Source organism: Polypterus senegalus, chromosome 15 (genome assembly GCF_016835505.1).
Source record: "Polypterus senegalus isolate Bchr_013 chromosome 15, ASM1683550v1, whole genome shotgun sequence".
Taxonomy (NCBI): domain Eukaryota; kingdom Metazoa; phylum Chordata; class Cladistia; order Polypteriformes; family Polypteridae; genus Polypterus; species Polypterus senegalus.
The window spans coordinates 120,033,649-120,056,719 of NC_053168.1; the positions used below are offsets into that span (position 1 = coordinate 120,033,649).

General features: G+C 37.9%; 1 protein-coding gene across 1 annotated transcript in view; it reads left to right on the forward strand.

Moving 5' to 3' along the window:
- Window positions 1–23,071, forward strand: part of cdkal1 (CDK5 regulatory subunit associated protein 1-like 1) — an 821,501-nt gene that overhangs the window by 777,182 nt on the left and 21,248 nt on the right. Inside the window, exon 14 of the mRNA XM_039736195.1 lies at window positions 11,250–11,414. Within this exon, the coding sequence (XP_039592129.1) occupies window positions 11,250–11,414 (165 nt within the window). The remainder of the gene's footprint in view (window positions 1–11,249; window positions 11,415–23,071) is intronic.

Below are 23,071 nucleotides of genomic sequence, written 5' to 3' on the forward strand. Positions count from 1 at the left end.
AGATCACGTTTGTAGCTTCTCTAAGACGAAGCAGAGGCCTCATGTGATTTAAGTTACATTTAGTTTATCCTTGAGTTACACGTAATTCTTTTCCTTACGTTTAATAATTCATTCTATTATAGCTTTATATATGTATACTTGTAATAGATTGTAAAAGATTGTTATATATTAACTAAAAATTCCATAGACTCCAGTTTTTTTTTGAGCCTGCTCATGCACACAACCATACAGTCCTAATTTAGAGTCACCATATAACCTAATTTCAACCTTTTAGGATGAGTGCCCTTTCCCAAATCCATGCAGTAAATTTGCAAACTCCAAATGGGTGATGTTCAGGTTGATGATTTGAGCCTAGAATTCTCTATCCATTGCTTGTAAAGTTCGTAAGTCTCAATCCACTAGAGCACCATGGAGATGAGTAGGAGCTGGAAATTCGTAGGATGAATGGGTGGTAAAAAAATCTGCATGATGTTTTCAAGTCAGCATGGACCAGAATATCTTAAGAATGTTTTTAGCACCCAAATGGTTTAAAAACATTAGGCTATTCTGGAGGTCTAAGGGGGGCCTACGTGGTAATGAAGAGATACACTGAGTATATGTTGTAAGACACTGTGGCCAATGTAGGCTCCAAGGAAAGAAAACAAATATTGGAACAAATCACTTAAGTCGCCAATCAAAAGGAATCTGCCTCTTCAAATAGACACTAAGGGATTCAAATAACAGTAAATACTAATTTACAGTCAGTCACTGTCAAATTACATTGATCAAGTCAACCTTATTGTCATGAAATTTACGTATCTCCTCAGGGCAAATGATATAGTGTAAATACAAATTGAATAAATAAATTAAAAGTATACAATACACAAGCAAAGGGTAGCAAGACACTTAAGCACTCCATTCATGCAATTTACTCAGGATAACTTTTTTTGCACCCTAGTCTTGTCTGCCATATATATATATATATATATATATATATATATATATATATATATATATATATATATATATATACACATATATATATACACATATATTACATATATACACATACATATATACAGGAGTCAACATTTCAACCCTCAGTTTTTATACATTTTAGGTATTCCTGAACATAGTCTCACCACATTTGAAGTGGTGTCTGTGTGTTATAATGTAGAACTGTAGCCACAATAATTTGAAAATGAATTAATTTTGTCATAGTAATTTAACAAAATGATTAAAGACAATTGATTTTGAGAAAAAATGTCCCAATGAGATGACTTTGCATTCCTTTGTGCACATTTGTGCACAACTTGTCAAGAAAAAACTACACATTTTTGCAACAGAATGTGATTTCTTACACATAATATGACATTAGCCTGAATGGCTTACTGCTCAATTCATAAAGTCTGAAGGCAGACCCATTACATTTTTACTTATTTCATTTTTTATTTGGAAAACATGCAGTTATAATACTAAACTTAAAACCTGAGTGTCATGTATTTCATGCCACATACAGTGCTGTCTTGTTGTGTCTTTAAATTAATTCCACAAAAACAAGAAAATACTTGTAATCTTTGGTCAAAAAGTATAATTTTACCTTAATCAACCATTACGTAAAATTTAGTTGTGTGCACTCAATTGATAAATCATTTATTATATTTTTGTAATGTCTCGTCTCATGCTCAGGTGTACAGTAACTTTATAATGTAGTTCTTTGGCTATTTTTTGGTGTACTCCCATATACTACAAAAAGCAGCTACTGCAATAATCAAGTGTGTATGACTGACTGACTGTCTGTCTGTCTGTCTGCGTGAACAACTCATCTCCCAGTGGACTGATTTTGTTGAAATGAGGCACACTTATTCTCTAAGGACATTTTTTTTTTTTTTGGACCGTTCCATTTTCATTGAGATATTTCAAATACAACACTCTCTACAAAATTTTGTAGTTTCAAAATTTCCCACTGAAAAAAATTGGCGAATTTACACACATGCCTGTCTTCAAACAAAGACATTCTGTTCAACTTCAATTATGGATTGGTTTAGTGTTTCAAATGTTACTTCAGCTTGGATATTTTGTATAATTTCCTCTTTTCCTAGTCCAACAGATGCTTAAATACCAAGCAGTATTTAGTCAAATCTGTGAAAGAGGCATACATTCATACACACACACCGCCCGAACCCCATCTCGCATCTCCTGCTGCTTGAGGTAAGTGAAATGTAAATGTTAAAGCAAAAGAGTAGACTCTTACCTGAAAGTGAATGGTAGAGGAAACAAATTATGTAAGTATGACTCTATAAGCATATACTTAACAAATGTATACTCGGCATATACATTACACTTAAGAATAACCTCAGAACTGCATTATCTGAACATTATTATTATAAAAAAATTGACATTATGAACCTGCAGCTAATTGGTGTTTGAACTAATTATTTACACAGGAAAGATTCAGCTCTACTAATATATGTGAACATAGGATAGATTTAGAAAGGGAACTGCAGTTGATATGGAGGCAGATTATCAAAGCTACGGGGCAGCACAGTTCCTCCAGTGCACAGAACTGCAGCTTGCCCTGTGCAGAAAGCGTTGCTTGGTGGTGAAACGTTGTACATAGACTGGGCTGTGGTTCGTCTGTATCTGAAGCGCTGCATTTGCTTCTATGTATCTTGATATTGAAATTAAAATCTTTAATATTAGTGTCACCTTTGGTATTCCTATTTATACAATAAATCACTTCCTGTCCAAGTTCTTAGATATTTGGATTATTGGGTTTTTTCTAATAGTAATAGATAGTCGGATAACTTAATGCAGGTAGTTTTCTCCATTGATGGATTAGTAGTGATGTACCAACTAACCTAAGTTCTTTTCTTAATATAGGATAGGAAGAAATGTCAAACCAGCTGTTTAAATGTTACCTGTGAATTCTTACCTGTCGCTCACTGCCCATACTGTACTCTGCGTATACAACCCTAGGGACCTCTAATGGCAGGGGACGTCTTTTGTTTTCACTCCTATACTTCAACCCAGTGCCCTTAAGGAATCACAGTTAGACAAGGAGTGATCAATTGTAGCACTAGGCTCACTAATAGCTAATATTCAGACAAGAGACGTTGATTTAAGCTTTTACCAAAACCAAAAAAAAAAAAAAACACTTGTTTGTATAGCAGCAAATGTGATACAAATAATGATATGACCTGGGTGGGTTCACACAGACTTTATTCAGTCTCAAATGACATTTCCCTGATGACCCAGTTTCTTAACTACATATTAAATATCCTTAAGCGAAAAATAAAATGAGGGATTTCTTACCAGAAAGAAAGAGAGCGCGCTCCTGTGCAAGTGTCCATGAAAGAGTCTGTTACTCCTCTCAAAAGTGGTCATGTTTTGTAGCTGACTTGAGCTCTTTAACAAATATGTCAGAAAGACAGCAACTGATCCAAATACTCTGAATTTGTAACAAAGTGGCTTGCAAAACTAAACAGAGATCTCTTTTTTGAGAAAAAAAAAAAGTCTAAGAAAATGTAGCCAGTCTTTCCATTCGTTAGCAAAGCAGTCACTTTCTCAAACCACTGTTAGTGGTACTAATTCTTTATTACCAAATTAAGGGACAACCCCCATGGGAACAGAACACTACTCAAAGCTGCAAACAGACTAGCTTTAGAAAACATTCTAAGGTCTGCGTTGCTTTTCAGCTTTCCCAGAATACACTTTATTTCTCTTCAGCATGATAAGACTTTCATCCTTCAGCCGTTTACCTGAAATCTGTCTGTTGAAAAGGTTAAAGCATCCCCCATACAGTGGGTTTGAAAATGGATGGATAAACACCTTTTGCCTGCTTTGATGATCTGTTATGTTAGACACACTTTGCTCTGCCTTAGAGGTGTCTCAGAGTAGGCATGCGTGAAAGATCGCCGTGACTTTGTCATTTCTTGTTTTCAGGAAGACAGTGTTGACTCTTAACTATGCATTTCCAAAGCTGATTTATTCTTTGTTGTGTGTCTGAAGGATTAGCCTGTGAAATAAGATATATGAGGAGTGATCAGCTTTGTGTCTTGCACTAGACCTCTAGGGTCAGCTGCTGCAATGAAATTGACCGGCAATTGATTTGTCTATTCTTAGGCGCAACCAACGTCGTCCTTGTTATTATCAATTGAGGAGAACTAATGCATAAAGGGATCATTAATGTCAGCTTTACACCTTAGATATGCTCCTCTTTTCACACTTCAGATCTCAGACGTATAAAATATTAAGATTAGGCCAGACAAAGACCTAGACATTCTGTCCCTCCACTATTGTTCACTCTTTTAAATTGAGCAAACTGCAGTGTGAATTGAAATCTGTAGCCAGGCAGCTGACAACAAACAAAATCGTTGCCTTTGCTTGCCATTGTATTTGAAGTAAGGGAGTCGCAGACCACAAAGCTGCTCGTGTAGCACCACGTGGTTCATTTTTTTTTCTTTTTTTCCCCCCTCATGTCCCACTGTGTTGTCAGATGCGTTGTCAGCAAATTGCAATACTGTCAGTTACTGCTGATGTTTGTGCAGGGACAATGGGTATCCAACAATGGGATGAATATTTTTTGAATGAGTTTCATACAGGTTTATTCTTCTGAGCAGTAAGCACAAAAGAGATATCTCAGACAAGTCTTCAAAAAAGTACTTAAAGTGCCAGCCGTGACATCAAACCAGAAGGACCGTCTATGCCTACTTACTCCTGTTTTGAGGAAAGACTGCCTTTTAAAGATATGTTATGGCTCATCATGCATAAACTGAACACTTGGAATTAATTAAAAATGTCTTTTTATGTGCGCCCCCAAATCCAGTGAAAGAAATCGCTTCCATAACAAGAATGACGCTTCTGTGTGATGAGAAACCCGAACCCTTTAAACAAGGTTGCTAATTCTTTGCCCCCTTGAACACAAGCCAGATATGTCTTCCTAATGGTGGTCTTTGATGGCCGTCTGTTTTCATAGCCTTTCACCACATACAACATATCGTAAGGAAAGAATCAAGGTCAAAGCAGTGGCTGGAGGCAGATGTTCTGGCACTTCCATTTGGGTGAGGAATTACAGTATTATATAAAAATCTAGCTATCCATCCACACGGAGCGCAGGGGGATCTCATTTTATAGCCAGAATTATGGGAAGTAAGGCCTACCATAGTGTTGTATCTGAATTTTGAACATGCTAGGAAGGTTGTTCCTTTGTGGAGATCCCAACTTTATAAGGCATTTTGGCTGTCTTTACACCTGCATTAACATGTGTTTTGTGTCTAGGCTGTATTCACATGTAATTTAGCCATTTTTGTTTACCTCAACCATTAAAATGCATCTCTGATATTTGAACACAGATCTGATGTCACCTTCCCCGCTCAAAATTCATGTCAGCTTCCATTTACATGAATGTTGTGTGCAGAGAGAAGGCATCTGCATTCGTCTTTGTGTTATATGTGGTCACTGTCCGTTTCTAACCGCCCTGCACTGTGGTCTAAGTGATCTGATCGCAAGTGCATTTACAATTGCTTTTTAATTTGGTCAAGTGCTATCCAGTTATGATTAGATCAGTGAAAATACGAGTTAATGCCAGATGTAAGAGGAGCCATTTGTTTCTCATTTAGTGAACTTCTACATTGTGGTAGGCCACTGCAAATATGTTAATGGAACAAAAATAAAAATTAAAAAACTCTTACTTGCATGTCCAACCAACGTGCATCATGTTAATATGCTTAGTAATAATCCTATAGCATTTTCCAGTTACATTCTGAATTGAGGTTTGTTTAGCTTTTGAATAAAAAATACGCAAAGCAGTCATAAATACGGGGGCATACAGCTTGAGAAAGTTTTAATAAAAAGGGGCTTTAATAAAATCCTGATAATTGTCTTTATTGTAATATGTACTCACTGAGCAAATTATTAAGAATGCAACATTGGTACTGGGTAGGGACTCCCTTTGCATGGATTCCACAAGATGATAGAAACATCCCCTTGTGATTCTGGTCCATGTTGCCATGATTCCTTCACTTAATTTCTGCAAATTCATGCTGTGAATCTCCCTTTGAACCACATCTCAGTGGTGCACTATTGGATTCAGATCCAGCGACTGTAAAGTCCACTAAGGAACAATGAACTCATTATTATGTGCATTAAACGAGTTTGGGACACCTTTTCTGCTCTGTGAAATATGCATAGTCATGCTGAATGTCACCAGCAGAAGTTGGATAAATTGTGGCCAGGAAGAGAGATGCACATAGCAAGCAAAAATACTCAAATAGGCAATGGCATTCAAGCAATGTTTGATTGGTATTAACAGCTCAAAAGTGTGCCAAGAAAACGTTTCCCCACACCATTACACCACCACCACTAGTCTGGACTGTTGACATAACTCAGGGTGGGTGAATGACCATTTTTGTGCCTCAAAAAAAAATGAAGATTAGTCAGACCAAGCAATGTTATTCCAGTCTTCAACTCCAACTCCAGTCGAGCCTGTGCCCATTAGATCCTCAACTTTCTGTTCTTGGCTGATCAGAATGGAAGCTGACGTGGTCTTCTACTTTTGTGGTCCATCCGCCTCACAGTTTGACACGTTGTGCATTCTGAGGTGCCCTTCTGCTCACCACAGTCATACAGAGTGTCACCTGAAGCACTCTGGCCATCCTCCTCTGACCTCTGTCATCAACAAGGCATTTCCCTCTACAGAACTGCCACTCACTGGATGTTTTTCGTTTTCACACCATTCTTATACATGAAAATTCCAGGAGATCAGCAGTTACAGAAATACTCAAACCAGCCCAACTGGCACTAACAATCATGTCATTGTCAAAATAACTGGGATCACATTTTTTGTCCCTATTCTGCTGTTTGATTTGAACATTAACAGAAGCTCCTGACGTGAATGTGCAGGAATGTATGCAGTGATCTGCTGTCTTATGATTGGCAGATTAGACAATTGCATGGATAAGTAGGTGTCCAGGAGTGCCTTGTTGTGAATTGTTAGATTGTAAAATTTATTTCGCTACCGTCTTTGGGCTAGTATTTATGTTTTATTTATGAAGTATCTTTCTGGTTGTGTTTTGTAATTTTATTTGTCAGTTAAGAAACATTTATTGTTTCTACTACCAGTAATGGCTTCCTGCACGATAACGTGCACTGAATACGCTTGACTTGATCATTCCTAGTTTTCATCCTCTTTTTCTGTACGTTTAGCATTTGTTCGCTCAGAGGTTGATGCACTTGCTGCTTCCTGAGCAGATGTTCTTTTCTCCACCCTAGCGTCCCGCTGCTTCTCTTCTTTCGTCGGCATCTTTTTGCATTAAAACTGATTAAGTTAGTTTTTTGTGTTGCAATTACTTGGTACGTTTTCTTTAATTTTTCACTTAAGCTGGCACTTAAGTGTTCAATCTGCCTCAATATTGATTTAAGATATGAAGTGGTACGGGAAGTGACGGCGAAGGTGGTAGGGAATGAAAACGGTGCCAATACACATGCGCTACACGGGCGCCCTGCTGCTCGCTGACGAGAGTTGATTTTACAATAAAATAAAAATAAAAAGAGTAATAAAAATCATCACCCCGAAAGCAGATAGTAGACGTCACGTAGTGTACGTGTACCAAATTTCAAGTCAATAGGTGAAACGGTTTGCGTGGTCCAGGTGATTTAAAATCCTGGACAGACAAACGAACAGCCACGGTAGCGTATTATATAAGAAGATTCTCTTGAAATTCATTTACTGCGTTGGCATTTTGTGTTTCTCTCGCTGATGCCTCTCCCGTGTCAGGAGGCGTAGCCCTTCATGGCACAACAATTTCATCATTACTGTGACACTTTAAATAAGCGGCGCAATGTAGCTCCCGATATCCATGATTAGAATTACATCTTTAAAAACAAAAGACTAACCTTTTCTTATTCTCCTGGTATTTTGAATCTTTGCATGTTCTTTTTGATTATGAGTTTGTTTTGTGTTTTGGCTCAAGTCCTTCTGTCCACGACTTTGATTCGTTTCCAGTCGTCTTACTGTATCTTTTTGCTCACATTCCTAATAATTTGCTCAGTGAGTGTATACCGCTGTGAAATATTGCACTACTCTGTTGTGCTGATTGTTTCTCCCTCAACTGTGGTAGTTTTAGTATCTTCAATATTAACACAAATATTTCTGTGACAAATAATTGAGATTTTTAAGGTAAAGAAGACAGAAATTGTAAGGTAATCGTAGAGCAGGAGGGTGGTGACGTGTTGCACGTTCATTACTCTGTATATTTGACACAAATGACCAAATAAATGTGTAATTTATTAGAAATACTGTATTGCTCCCAAGATTTAGAGTAAATTTATAACTGTCTTACTTTTAATGTCTTAAAATGTATTTATAAATATGTACTTTACTGTAAACCTGTAAGTAAGAAGTACATTTATAAAAAATTAAATTGGTATTGCTTTATTTGCAAAAATAAGCTAATAAATGAATGGTTATATTTAAAAATGTGACTGAAGCCAAAAAAACATCATGGCTGATGTAGGGGTGCACTGTAATAAAACATGACATGGAATTTGGGATAAACGTAGTAATCTGGCCTTTTGGAGGCTTTATTTTTACCTTTTTAAATGTCGTCTTCTTAATTATATAGGTATTTTAAGGAGAAATATTGCCTTAGCAAATTGTCCACACAAAGTTTTCAAAGTATAACAGCCCATAATACAAGTACTGAATCTGTTCCTGCTTAAGAGTGTGAAGCAAAGGAGAAACTCCCAAGGTTCCCTTCAGGGAGTTATGAACATTTGGTGGCCATCAATGAACTGTCTACCATTTTTTTTTGCTGCTGTTTTAAGCCCAATCTTAGTGTCATGTGACCAGAAGGGGCAGGGGTCTCCACAGGTTACCTGAGGACCTTAAAAGGCGCATCTGGTGCAGCTACAGTCTTTGGCCCTCTCATGCACAGAAAGCAGAACAAGCGTTGAGACATCCGGCACTCTCAAACATCTTAAAATCAGCACTGGGTACAAGGTAGAAAACAGCCCTGGACAGGACGGCACTAAGTGTAGGGTAGGAATCAACCCTGGACAGTGTGGTGGTCCCTTGCAGATCCCATTCATACATTCAATCACACAAGGGACAGTTTGGAATTGCCAGTTAACCTAACATCCAAATTACTAGGGAAGTTGGAGGAAACCCCATACCTTCTGTGAGTGAACATGCAAACTCCACATGGAGCAAGATGTGGCATTTAAACCCAGAATCCCAAAGTTGCAGCTCTAACCACTGTGCCACCGTGCTGCCCTGAACCAATATATGCCAAAGTTAAAACACCGACAACCACAATATGAGCAGTGGAAATACTTAAACTTTACATTGGACATTTTATTTGTTTGTAAAATCTGTTTTCTACTATGTATGTAGAACATTCACATTATTTCCTTTTTAGGTATATTATTTTTTTGTCGTTAAAAAGTCAAGTGTATGCAGAACATATTTTCTTTCATGGAGACTATTTTCAATGTGTATACGTGCTTGTTTATGTATATTTTCTGTATTGTAAATAAACTACATATGTTTTTCTAAAAGAGAATGGCTTTTTGGATATGTGTAATTAAATTATAATAATGTCAATGTATTAATTACAAAAGTAATGAAATTCATACTCATTAAATACTCATACTCATTTTTCTCCTTATGCATTTAAAATGTGAAGTGTGGGAAGGTAACATTCAGTTTGCTGCTCTTTAAAGCTCTGTCTTTAATTGTGTGGCAATGTCATCATTATTTTGTGTACAGAACCCGAGTGTTAGATTAGTGAAGTAAATGCAGTGCAGGTTTCAGTAGGATGCCCGACGTTATCACTCTGTCCTGCAGACACTTGTTGGACTGTGAATTTCTCCAGTTCATATTCTTACCAAGTGAAAGGCTGTCCTCTGCCATCCTGCCCTTTTTTAGGCTGATGGCCAGTCTCGTTAGACCAACTCTCTGTAGTACAAATACAACACTGACAAATGCATATTTTGTACGGAGACGAACAGAATATTCTGATGATGCAATAGTGTGATGTCTCCTCTTTGCAGGTCTCCATAGGACAGAGATGCCTCTGTTTCGTTCATACTTTACATGTTGGCAACATTTAATAAATATTATACATGTAATATAATTAGTATTCTTAATTATTAACATTATTTAGAAGTTGTGGAATTTTCCAACACTAATATACAACTGTTGGCTGTGTTGTGATTTTTCTCTGCTAATGTACAGTATTTGTTAATATTTTACCAAAGCAGAGATTTAGATCTTTGCTCCTGGTTCCTTCCAGAACATCAAGCCCACATGCACAATTAGCCCACTGTGTAGCAAAAATGTACAACTGAAACAGTGGGAGAGATGTTTTTCTGTACGCAGCATCTTTCCACACATGACCCAGAAAATTGTTGCACACTTAAAAGGCTGACCTATTTATTACACACTTAGGTTCCCAAGGACTTGGCCTAGTCCTGAACACACAACAGCTGTGAATGCCCACAGCTTATCTGGGAGGAAAACGTAGACACTCTGAAAGCAAAACAAACTCACGGACTGGGGGGACTACCTCAGCTATGTAATTAGGCTTCGGGTCCTCCTCACGGCGAGTGGCAGCATGGCCACATGCCCAGCAGCTACGCGATATGTCTGCGTATGTACGGTGAAGGGTATTTCACGGGCAAACTGGTCGTTTTCATCATACACGCAAGTCAGACACTCCAAAAACAAAGTCATAGGAAGCATTCTGTCAAAAAAAGGTGCTGACACCCTCAGAAGAGTGTCTGTCAGGAAAAGACCAGTGGCGACATCACATGGCAGGGAAGCACATTACAGCGACCTCAGCAGAGTGACCTGGGGTGCTATTTTTAATGAGATCTGCTTCTTCGAGGACCAGAGGTTCAAGCGTTACTGGTGACTATTAATTTCACTTTAAATCACTTTTGGTAAAAAAAATTTCTGTTATATCAACAGGTTCAATATTAATTTATTGGACCATTTTTTCTGTTGTGTAAAAATGTGTGGCATAGTGGGCAGTGTAGTGTGGTAGTTACGGCTTTGGACCTCAAACCCTGAGGTTGTGGGTTCAACACCTGCTACTGACACTGTGTTACCCTGAGCAAGTCACTTCACCTGCCTGTGCTCCAATTGGAAGACCAATAGACTGTAACCAGTTGTATCGTTAATGTTTGTAAGTCGCCTTGGATAAAGGTATCAGCCAAATAAGTAAATTTAAATGTTTAATATATGTAATGTTTTCTTATCTATACAGGTTCTTGTTCCCAAAAAGCCCGAATTTAAAGGCAAAATGATAACTGTGGATATATTTGAAGCTGGAAAATATTTTATGAAAGGACAGCCAGTGGACAATGCAATAGTCTTCACACCTTCCATTGTAAAGCCACTGGACAAGGGACAAGTCTCTGGCTTAAAAAACGTGAGTACTGGCAAGTGATTACCCTAAGGCTAAAACAAATGAACCATCCCATAATCCTCTCCAGTTGTGATGACCTTTATTCTAAAGAACTCTAGTGGATGTAGTGTTTTTTTTTTCTTCTTCACTGCAGTTATTGTCACAAATGCTGAATATTTTTTGTCACTAAAGGTTCTCATCCACCTGTACCAGCTTAGGAAATTCTGAATAAGATTTTTTTTTCTTTACATTCCTCTCATCCCCTGTTTGCTTACCTTTTTCTACCATACAGGATGGCATACATAACATACTAACTTAATCTGTATAGGGTGTTGGGTTGTAAGGGGCAAAACAATTCCCAACCACATTGTGCACAAGTCAGGAACCAAACCTGGATGGGATGTCATTTGATCACAGGACTCATTCACTGAGGCAGAGCCAATTTATTCATGAGGTCTCTTCATAAAGCAGATGCTTTTGAGGTGTGGGATGTAACGGGAGCACCCAGAAACAAACCAAAGCAGACACAGAGAGAATATACAAACTCCATAAGACAACGACTGGGTGTGTGATTAAAACCCAGGATACTGGATATGTGGGATGCTTGTGTAGAGAACTCATGAGAGCCGCCTTTTCAGTTTTGTTCACAGCATTTTTCATGTTGCATACACCACTTTTATTATGTGATAGTTTTGAGATACAGACTTGTACTTGCTGAGCTGTCTGTTCTTTCCATCTCTCCGCTGATTGCCAGCAGCTTTAACTTAGCGCTATTTAATTGCCTGGTGATTATAGTATTGTGATCCCCTAAATTGTTAACTGCAGGACACTGGCTGGGTTTAATGTCTCTTAGTGGTAATCTGCCCAAGTCACATAGTGAACTCTTACCTTTCTTAAGGTGTACCAATTTTAGATTCCCTGCATGGGACTCTTCCCTTTTTGGGTCTGATATTTTGGCCTGTCTTTCTTTTATGGTTTTTATTGTATTTTACTAGAAATCTACTCCTTGCTTTCAATTCATACCCTTTGGATAGTTCATCCCATAACTTAATTTATATAACAGTCAAAGGGGGAAAAGGACAGGCCAGTCCCCCAGTAATAACAATAAACACAGTATATTAACAAAACAAAACCATCCAGTTTCTTTAACCTCCATTACTAATTAACGAGGCTGGACAGACAAAACATTAAATATTTGTGGGTCACTATGGTCTGGAAATAACACTGGTTTATTTCTCATCATTTAAATTAACAGACTACACTGAGAGATACCGTAGTTCACCATGTGGCCAATAAGGCAGGCTCACCTGTAAAAACATTACTTCTAGCTGGGACGAAACTTCCATGAGAATCTGTCCCTCATGTCCTATGTTTATTCACTTTTCCAAAACAAATGACACAAGGACACACAAGTCTTGCCAGCCATCTCCTGAAATTCTCCTGACAGGTTTTCCTACACAAGAAGGATTGGCAATATAATTGACCGAGAAAAAAAACGTGTCAGCCTTCCATCATCCCCTAATTGCCCTCAAACAGCCTTTTCTTGTGCTTTTATATAGTAAATGCCATCCCACTTTACAAGTACAAATAATAATATGAGTTGTAATAATAATAGTTGTAATAGTAATGGTTGTATATTTTATTTATGAACACCTATTGTAACACAGATATAAATAAGTTAAAATCAGAGATACTCAAGAATAAAACAAAAAGATAATATAAAATCTATCTGCTACAAAGGATGTAACGAATACATAAAAGCCTGTTTAAACAGTAAGTCTTTAAATTAGCTTTAAAAGCAGCAATTGCAGAAGACTGTCGAATGTAATGTAAGAGCGGCTACATTACAAAATGCTTGATCACCTAATGGTGGGTGTTTAGTGCCAAGATGGTGTGGGGGTGATAAGTAATTCTTCGTTAGAAGTCTGCAGATTTCAACATGGTGTATAATAATATGACAGATTAGATATTTTACATTGTAGAACTGCACACAGGTGGAGCACAAGTAGTTAAGGGACTTGGAGAGGATCGATCAGTGGGCTTGGAGCTAGGATATGAATGGGCAGTCTTGTGTAGTACAGTTCAGGACCTTAGGTACCACCTGCCTTGGAAATGGAGTATTTGTCTGGAGTGCCAGACAACCATACCAGAATTCTTTTATAAAGCACTAGGATCTCTAAACAATGCACAGAAGCTATTGAAAATGCAAATATCTATCTATCTATCTATCTATCTATCTATCTATCTATCTATCTATCTATCTATCTATCTATCTATCTATCTATCTATCGTTAGGTTATATTGTAAAACTGTTGAGTCAAGGGATGTTATGCTCATACTAGCTAAATCACAGCAAAAGAGACTGCATAGGGACCAAATCCAGGTCTTCAAAATTCTGAAAGGCATTAATAAAGTAGATTAGACAGAGTTCTCACAACTGAAGGATGAACCGCATAGTTGAGGACATCATTGGATATTAAGGGGAAGTGCATTTAAGACTGAAGCCAGGAAGCACTTCTTTACACAAAGAGTTGTGGGACAAACTACTTATACATGGAGTTAAAGCAGAAACCTTGAGAACCTTTAACACTAGAATCCCTGAAGTCTATGAAAAAAGTCGTAATCCTGGGCCACCGTATATTCCTTCGCACCTTTTCATTAGTGTCTTTCTTTAGCAAATGTGTCAATCAGCACAAGCTGCCTGCTATTCCTGCCACGCACCCAAACCAGTCACAGACTTCTCCAAATGTATCTGGTTGTGAGGTGCCCGGAGTACAGGGTGAATAACGATCTGGGTAAATGTAGGATGACAGGGAATGCGAGGCAAGAGATGTTGAACACATAAGTTTTATGACCACAGTCTTGGAAAGTCTTTCTCCCGTGGGATGACTGGGATCTTTTCCTAAACAAGGAGTAGCATTGCACATGCACATACAAATCTGTCGTTTTCCACACGGTCTTCATGCATGTCTTTGTTGCCAAAGTGCAAATGCTACATGATAATCTGATAGCAATCACAGGGCATCGTATCTTTGATTGGCAGTACAACAAATAGTTCTGACCAGGCATCAATAACCAACTGTGGTCATCACTGCTCTTGTGAAAAGAATGGAGATAAATGCCATCGAATCAGAGAAGGAGAGGCAAATTCATGTACCATGTGAATGTGACTGAGAGAGTAAAATTGAATAAAAAAACTAACTACAAGTAGCAAAAATTTACAATGGGTATTACCAAATCAAATGTATGTTTTTATTACTTAATAGTAATAACAATAGCAGCTCACTACTCAAAACAGAAAATGTGAGAAAGACCCTATCTGAAACCCGCAACATCTTGATTTAGAGGCAGTCGCTCTTACCTCTAAACCACCCATGCAATTTATAAATGGCCTTCAGTTTTTACATATTGACAGCAACAAGTAAATTGAATCATTTCTTTTTCTTCGGTTATATTCTTGAATATAGGTGCACTTGTTTTGTTATACCTTTTGTGAAAGTGTTAGATATTTGAACTTCAGCCTTCACACATTATACATTTCACGTCAGCATTTTATTAATTTTACTATAATAGAAAAAATGTATGTTTTATTTATGTGTTTAACATTTCCCTTTGCCTTGCATTTCCTGTCATCCTACATTTACCCAGATCATTGTTGACATGGAACACACATGAAATGCATGCATTCCAAATAATGATCCATTATTTACCCTGTTCAACTCCAGGCACCTCACACCCAGATAAAGTGTCTTGAGCTGGGAGAACATCAGCTGCGTGGGTGGGGGAGGATGGGATAGCAGGCTGCAAAACAAAGACACTCATGGAGAGGTGCGAAGGAATTTAAGGTGGCCCGGGATTACACTTTTTTCGTAGGCTCTAGTGTTTGAAGAATCTGGATGAGATATTGGTACAGCTTGGCTATCGGCTAAACAAACAGACTTGATGGACTGAATGGTCTCCTCTGGTTTGTCAAATGTCTTATATTTTATATATCCTACCACAACATACTGTGACAGGTTTAACAACTTAAAAAAAAAATAAAATAAAAGGATTGTTCTGAGAGTTTGCTTAAACTGGAAAGTAGCTTATTATTAGTGACTATATGAAGATGAGCAAGTTTACAAACCTTGATTTTAACTACTGCTTTGTGGCATGACGTGCCAACGGGTACAAATACAAGGAATTTGCACATCTTTTGGTTTTTTGACTTGCATTACTATTCCATCAGCCTGATAGCCAAAAGTGCTTCAGCTTTTGCATGATTATCTGGTGAAAAACATAAATCTTTATGGAAACATCTGTATATAGTGCATATTTTTTGAGCAGCAGTTCTAACTAGCCCCTCTAATAAAACAACATTCGGATAGGCGTCATCTTTTTTTTTTTTTTCTTCTTTTCTCAATTATTGTGCATTTTCATTATCACAATAAAATTCTTTTCATCATATTAAAGAGGATGAAGCGATATGGGGCTTGCAGACAGTCAGAGAGAGAGGGGTCATTTCAGGGCATTCTTGAGGGCCCTATAATTAAATTGCATGAATTCTGGGCCAGTGGAGTTTTTTTTAATATTAATGCTAAAGCTCAGTTTGGAGACACGTACACTAGAACTGCTCAGCCATATCGATTGCCTGGTCTAGTTTTTCATTTTTCTTATTTCTGGCATAATAAAAACGAAGCATGATGAGCGTAGAAATCAGTAACAGATATCGCCAGTGATAAATTGTACTTAGAGTTTCCTTTACACACCATTAAGTCAGTTGATCCATCAAAGTAGAGACCTAAAGGACCATTTTCTGACTTCAACTCTTGATAGCTGAAATGTAATTATGAGGGGGGACATTAAAGGTCAAAACGATAACTCCAGTAGTTTTAAGCAGATGCAGTAATGGGCCAGTATGAGACGTGTTTAAATGCGTGGCTCCCAAAAATAAAGAGCATTGTTAGCATGCTTGTTGTGCAGCGGCAAGATAGCACAGATTGCAATCCCTCTCCTTATAAAGGACAAAAACATTTTCAAATTAAAAACATTATGTCATGAGACCTCTGTTTTGTGCTGTACTAAGTGTGGCCGCTTGCCAGTGTCTTTTTTTTTATGTTCTTCTGAACCTGAGCTGTAAAGGCTGATGGAGTGTGAAATTAAAATGTGTATCACATTTCTGAGCATCATTTGATGTTCCCTTTCCAATCGCAAATGTTCAGAGGTGCCTTCTCTGAAAAATAAAGAAGAGCCCCAGATTAACATATGGAAGAGAAATAGTGACAGTTTATCCAGCCGTATAATTTTCAAATTGCTCAAAGAGACTGGTTGCTTTTCTTTGGGTTTTAGCAGGACTGTGGATGGCTATTAATAACATTTACATAATCACAGAGCGTGTTGGCTTTTATGTGGGGGTACGGCGTTTTCTCTGGATCCTGCAAGGCAGACTGTGTGACACGATGAGCGAGTGAGGGAGAGAGATGGAGGAGACTCCAGTGTAGTAAATCTAACATTAAAAGAGCAATTGGCCTTGACAGGCTGTGAAACACAAGACAGGACTAACCCTGTGCAAAAACAATAGCAGGAGTCACGAGCCACAGCCTTGGCTAAAGGCTGAGGTTTTGCTGCTTAAAAACCCAAATGCTCTTTATAGCACATCAAGCAGTAAATGAGGGCACTGGAACAAAATTGGAGCCGTCATTAAGCCTGCAACTGAGTGCCAAAAATATAGGCTGTAAAAACCCTACTGAGCAAATTTTGATGGTCTGGAGGAACTAAATTACAGCCTTAGGGGCGAGATGGCAGTCTAGTTCTTGAATGCGCTCGTTTCTGTAACTTATGAGTGCAGAACGTGGAGGATTAAAAATGGTAATAAACCGGTTTTCCAGCTAGATCGCCTTTCATTAACCTCTGCTGCACAAGCTGGGACTGGCTCGGCCAGACAGTTTGTACCACGTGTGTATTTTGGGATTACGAGACCTCGAAGTGAACCTGAAACAAGACGTCAGCTTTACTCGCTTTAGAGCCTCACAGTCGTTTTGGTCGATTTATGTTTTTTGTTTATTTCACTGTGTAACTTTTAAAGTGGCAGGTGCTTGTTTATTCTCTGTACTGCAGTAGCCTCTACATTGTGTGATGTAGTCGCTCAGGGGATTGACTAAACCACAAAGCTGTAGTTTGTGTCCCCACCAGTGATTCAGTGTTTGTCCCATAAGCTGGCAGAGCCCCAGTACACAGGGGGTGGGTGGGGATCCTCTTGGCTAAAAACGTGGTTGGCTTCTTTACACTTCTATTATTATACTGGCTTACATTAGGGCATAAATAGAAACTGCTCAGCTCATGTGCTGGAAGGTATCTTCCTCATTTAATCTTCATAATTAGGGTGTCCCTTTCTGGCACTTGTTACGACTGTCTTCAGCTGCAGATTGTCTTTTCACTCCCTTTGCCACTTTCTCACTCTGTGCCAGTCCTTTTCACCTTCTTTAGGTTGTCTATCCAAAGATGCTGTGCCTACCAGCTATTCTAAATAGACACAATTGCCTGTGCACCTCAGCATTTAGCACCTATATCGAGTTGAACTTTAGAAAACTTTTGACAAGAGCAATCCAGCTAATTTCTTCAAAATGACATTGAGGCGAATTTTGAAGTTCATTAAAGTCCTACTGTCCACCTCGCTACTTTGTCATTTACTCTGTGTGCCTTTAATTCTCTACGTGAATAAAAACTTTCTAACATTAGTATGAAATTTCCCCAAACAAATTTCCAACTGTGTCCCAATGTTCTTGTTGAACTCATTTTAAAGTAATTTCATAATTTTAAACACATTGATCAGGTCACTTTCTTTAATCGCTCCTCATCGTAGAGTCAACCTAAGAAAACTGTTCTCTGGACTGTCTCTTGTGTCTTTTTGGTAGTATTGAGAACATCAGCTAAAGCCTAACCAGTGCATTATAAAGCTTAAACATAACCTCCCTTGACTTATAGTTCACATATCGTGTATATGCTGTATAACCTACCATTCTATTAGCCTTCTTGTTTGCTTCTGTACACTATGTTGATGTTGACAGGGACCAACCCAATATGTCTCCTAGGCCCTTCTCATAAGGGGTACTTTGAAGTTTTAGACTTTCCATTGTGTATTATGATCTAACATTTCTACAACTTTTGTGTAATACCCTACATTTACTTACATTAATATTCAATTGCCGTAAATCATCCCAAGCCTGTTTTTTGTCCAAGTCCCTCTTTTTAGGATTCATCTGATTGTGGATTAGCTGCCATTCCACCAACTGTTTGTTAAAAGCAGCTTAGTACTCTTCCTCTAGTGAACGCAATCTCAAAGTTCTTTACTGTTTCAGAGCCAGGTTATCATTATTCATATGGTAATTTTTCAAAATGTGACTCCCAGTACTGTCTATTTGTATTCAATATGAGTCTTGGCAAGTACAGTGGCTTACTCAGTGAATCACGGTTGAGTGTTCAACCAGGTACCATCTGACTCATGGGCCAGCTCCTTAATTTCTGGACAGTGCTATCTGCTTACATCATAAGCTCACACTACACGTTTCCCATAATTTCTACAGTATGATGCATGGCAGGTACAGTGATTGCTTGGCAAGTCAGCAGTGTGGAATGATCTGGTGGAACAGAACTGCCTGCCCGCAGGTTGCCTTTTACGCAGTGCTTGCTCAGTTAAATTGCACCAACAACATTGAACATACAACACTTGTGTTAGGCCAGAGTCTCAGCAACTAGGAAAGCCTTACATGCACAGACATTTATTTTTTTTTTACCTTTTTTGTAAAAATAAATTAAAAAATTAACCTCATGACTTCATTAATGTAGTGCAGTCATCCTGCATTTCCACTTTCTCTACTAAAGTAGCAGAAACTAAAGTAACTCATCTCTGGTAAGAGATGTATGATTTGCAGAAGCTAATATTGTGATGTGCAGTTCAAAATCGTAGTAACTGGCAGTGCACACTCCATCCATGCAGTGCATTGCATTGTATGTCAGAACTATCTGAAATTAATGTTCTCCCAAGACACTTTAGTGTGTCTGCACTTGTTTGTATTTTTTCTGTTGCTGCATTGCCAAGTTAAATAATATTGTAAGGGTAACACTGCTGATATATGGGATCCTCCACACAAATACCATTTTATTATAATTTATAATATAATAATAATATATATATACAGTATATATATTTTTTTTAACATGAGGTCTATCCCAAGACACTTTAGTGTTACAGTGCAGTTGTGTCTATTATTGTTGCACTCTTAAGTTAAGTGAGATGCTCCAGGTCATACGGTGCAGTGAGATAAACAGGGATTTGAACTGCCACTGTCACATTTCCCTCTCCTAACCTTTAGGCACTTGTGCTACACTCCCTCCGGATGACAGTTTGCTGATCTTGTATGTGGCATCCATTCCAGTGTGCAAGGTGAAGTTTACCTTTGGTGTTTAAAATCTTCCTGAAGTGTGGCCTTCTCACATCTCTGTTGATACAACTTCACAACAACTTAGTGTTCTTGTCCATGTGGCAGTTGTTCGGTCTTTAGTTGTCACTGCATGGGCTGCTGTTGATCTCAGCTGTAACTCGGGCTTTGTTTTGTTCTCCTCTTTAGTGCAGACTGTGATTAATAACTTGTTATAAATATGATTTCCTTCTGTATGTTTCCTTCAGTAATCTAGATGTCAGCCAACATTAATTTACTGTTAGCTCTCAACTGCAGATTTTGTTACCTTTAAAACTCTTGGTGTGTAGTACATAATGGAGTACATTATTCTTCAGATTTAAGATTTCGATTCAGACCACAGTGATAAGACCATTTAGTATGTTCACATAGTCTTTTAGAAATTGAGTTGTTTTTTAAAAGTGTTCTCGTATAAGGATTGCCGAATCTAACAGTTGCTAGGTTCATCTTTATACCAAGCTGTCCCCTTATTGTTCTGTAGACTCTCTATATAAGAGGGTTGGTCAAAACATTTCATTCTGATTTGTAAGGGGACACCGCCAACCGAGTTTTATTTTTCAGCATTATCACCCATTATAGTTTTACCACCAGCTGCTCTTGGGGACACCAGCCACTTCTCCATACTGTATATCGTTTATATTCTTCTTTTCTTTAGTGGACAGATATTACATTTTCAGTGTTATACTCGGGTTCTCTTTCTCTGTGTTTCGTTGGAAGAGGTGACACGGCACGCAGTGCCCTTCAGTTTCACATTTCCAGCCTCTGTCCAGCATTTACATGTCCTCCCTGTCTGTTTGTGTTTTTCTCCAAGGACTCCAATACTTGAAAGATGTTTAAGTTGGCAATAAATTATTACAGGGTTATAGCTGAGCGTGTCCTCTACTGGATTGGCACTCTATAGAGTTGGTCCTTATTTAGTACCTGATGCTGCCACAGCCCTGAATTGGATTTAGTGGGTTCAAAGACTCATGTACAGATAGATGGAGATTAGTTGGACTAGTATTGTCAAGTCTGCCAGTTCCGATTGATTACTGTAATATGCAGTGCTTACACCATAAAAATGAAAACTTTTTATTATATGGGATAAAATATTTCAGAATAGTGTCTGTTGTGCAAGCCATCCTGGAAAATGCATTGTCTATAAGAGCATAAAATATTTGAAGTGAGCGGTGCTGTTTTCTCATCATGCTGAATGTTATATTTTTTTGTGTGCGTCTGGTTTCATTTCCTCACCTGGCCATATCTAATTCATGTTCATGCATCATCTGATGAGTACAGCTCTGTAAGTGTGTGCTTGTGTGCAAATTTCAGAGTCAGGTGTTACCCCGTTGCCTTTGATTTTTGCATTTGTTCAGCATTTTTCTACTTCTCTAATTTATGGAGCTGTTTGAGTGTTTCTGTTGTAATACAAGTCACTGTAGAACAGATGGTTAATTTTACGGTGGAAACAAACTCCTACTCTGTTTGGGAAGTGAAGATGGTAAGGCTTATGTTGTGCATTTTATTTGTAAGTTTTTCTGTGGAAATTTATGTTAACACTTTTATAACACATGATTGCCAGTAAATCTCACTTAATTCATGGCTGGTTATATCACTGAGATCATGGCCTCTATGGACTTTTTGTAAAGATTCGATAAAAAACTTCCATCTCAGTGTTTCTGAACTGATTGCACTTAGCATTGGTGGTTCCATATAAAGATGGAATGTTGTAGACTACTAACACATTTTTTATTTGTTTTTGTACAGCTGTTTTTGGCATCTTTTGGTCCCTTTCAATTTCATGTCCCCCATTAGTAGTACATTTTGCAACAGACATTTTAGACATCTCCTATTGGAACTGAAATCAAAATTGATTGGGTTTTTAGGTTTTATTCACTGGTTTTGGTTAGCTCTTTTATAAATTTGTCAATTTTGTATTATAGTAGCTTGATAAGAGTCACTCTTATCAGTTAAAAGACACATATGTACACACACGTGCATACACTGCCCTCCAACAACATTGATGCCCTTGGTAAGTAGAAGCAAAATAGGCTGTGAGAAAAAAAAACGGCGTTATTGTTGTTCCTCTTTATTACTATATATACTCACGAATAAGTCAGGACTTGATTTTACAGTACAATCATGTCCAATCAACTGAATTTACCACAAGTGGACTCCAATGAAGCTGCAGAAACATCTCAAGGATGATCAGGGGAAACATAATGGACCTGAGCTCAATTTGGAGCTTCATGCCAATGGCTGTGAATACTTATGTACATGTGTTTTCTCTTTTTTTTATTTTCAATAAATTTGCAAAAACCTCAAGTAAACTTTTTCACGTTGTCATTATGGGGTTTTGCGTGTAGAATTCTGAGGAAAAAAATTAATTTAATCCATTTTGGAATAAGGCTGTAACATAACAAAATGTGGAAAAAGTGATGCGCTGTGAATACTTTCCAGATGCACTGTAGATTGGAACCTACATATTTAATACTTTGTTAATCCCCCCTTTCTTGTGAGTCGTTTTCTCTGTATATCCTTATTGATCTCAAGAGCAGAAGATAGTTTTACAGCATCAGACACACAAAAACTGTACAGAATAACTTCATGGTAAAACAGTAAGATACAATATAATAAATATATAAATAAATAAATAGAAAGGTATGCAGAAACTAATTCAAATTAACACAGTAAAGCGCCAAAAAACATCAACATTACAACATAGCTTTTAACCAGACTAATAGCACATGAAAGTGAAGACCCCCTTCAATAGCACCACCTGGAAGAGAATTGTACAATCCGCCTTGTCCTGAAGGTGCCCCATAGTTTGATCAGGATGTGAGATACTATTGATGACGGCCAACAGCTTAGCCAAGCCGTCCTTTATCATGTTACTACTGTGCCACTGCGTAAGAGTACACTTGAACCTTTGATAAATAAATAAAATGCAGAAGTGTTCCGACTAAGCCAAAAGACCTGAGTCACTTTAGGAATTACAGCTGATTATAAGGCCATTTTTGCATATGGCCTCTGTGTTTTTAGCATAATTCAGGTTCTGTCTTTGTACATCCCAGGTATTTGTATATCTGAACACCTGTTCTCTAAATGAAACTATCTGTGAAAATGTGGTCTTTATGTCTAAGTCCATGTTTTTATGGTTTTGCTAATACTGATGGTTTATCCTACACCTGTCAGAGAACTTATGTACAGGGAACATCTCAAAGTTGTATTTAAAGTGTGAGAGCA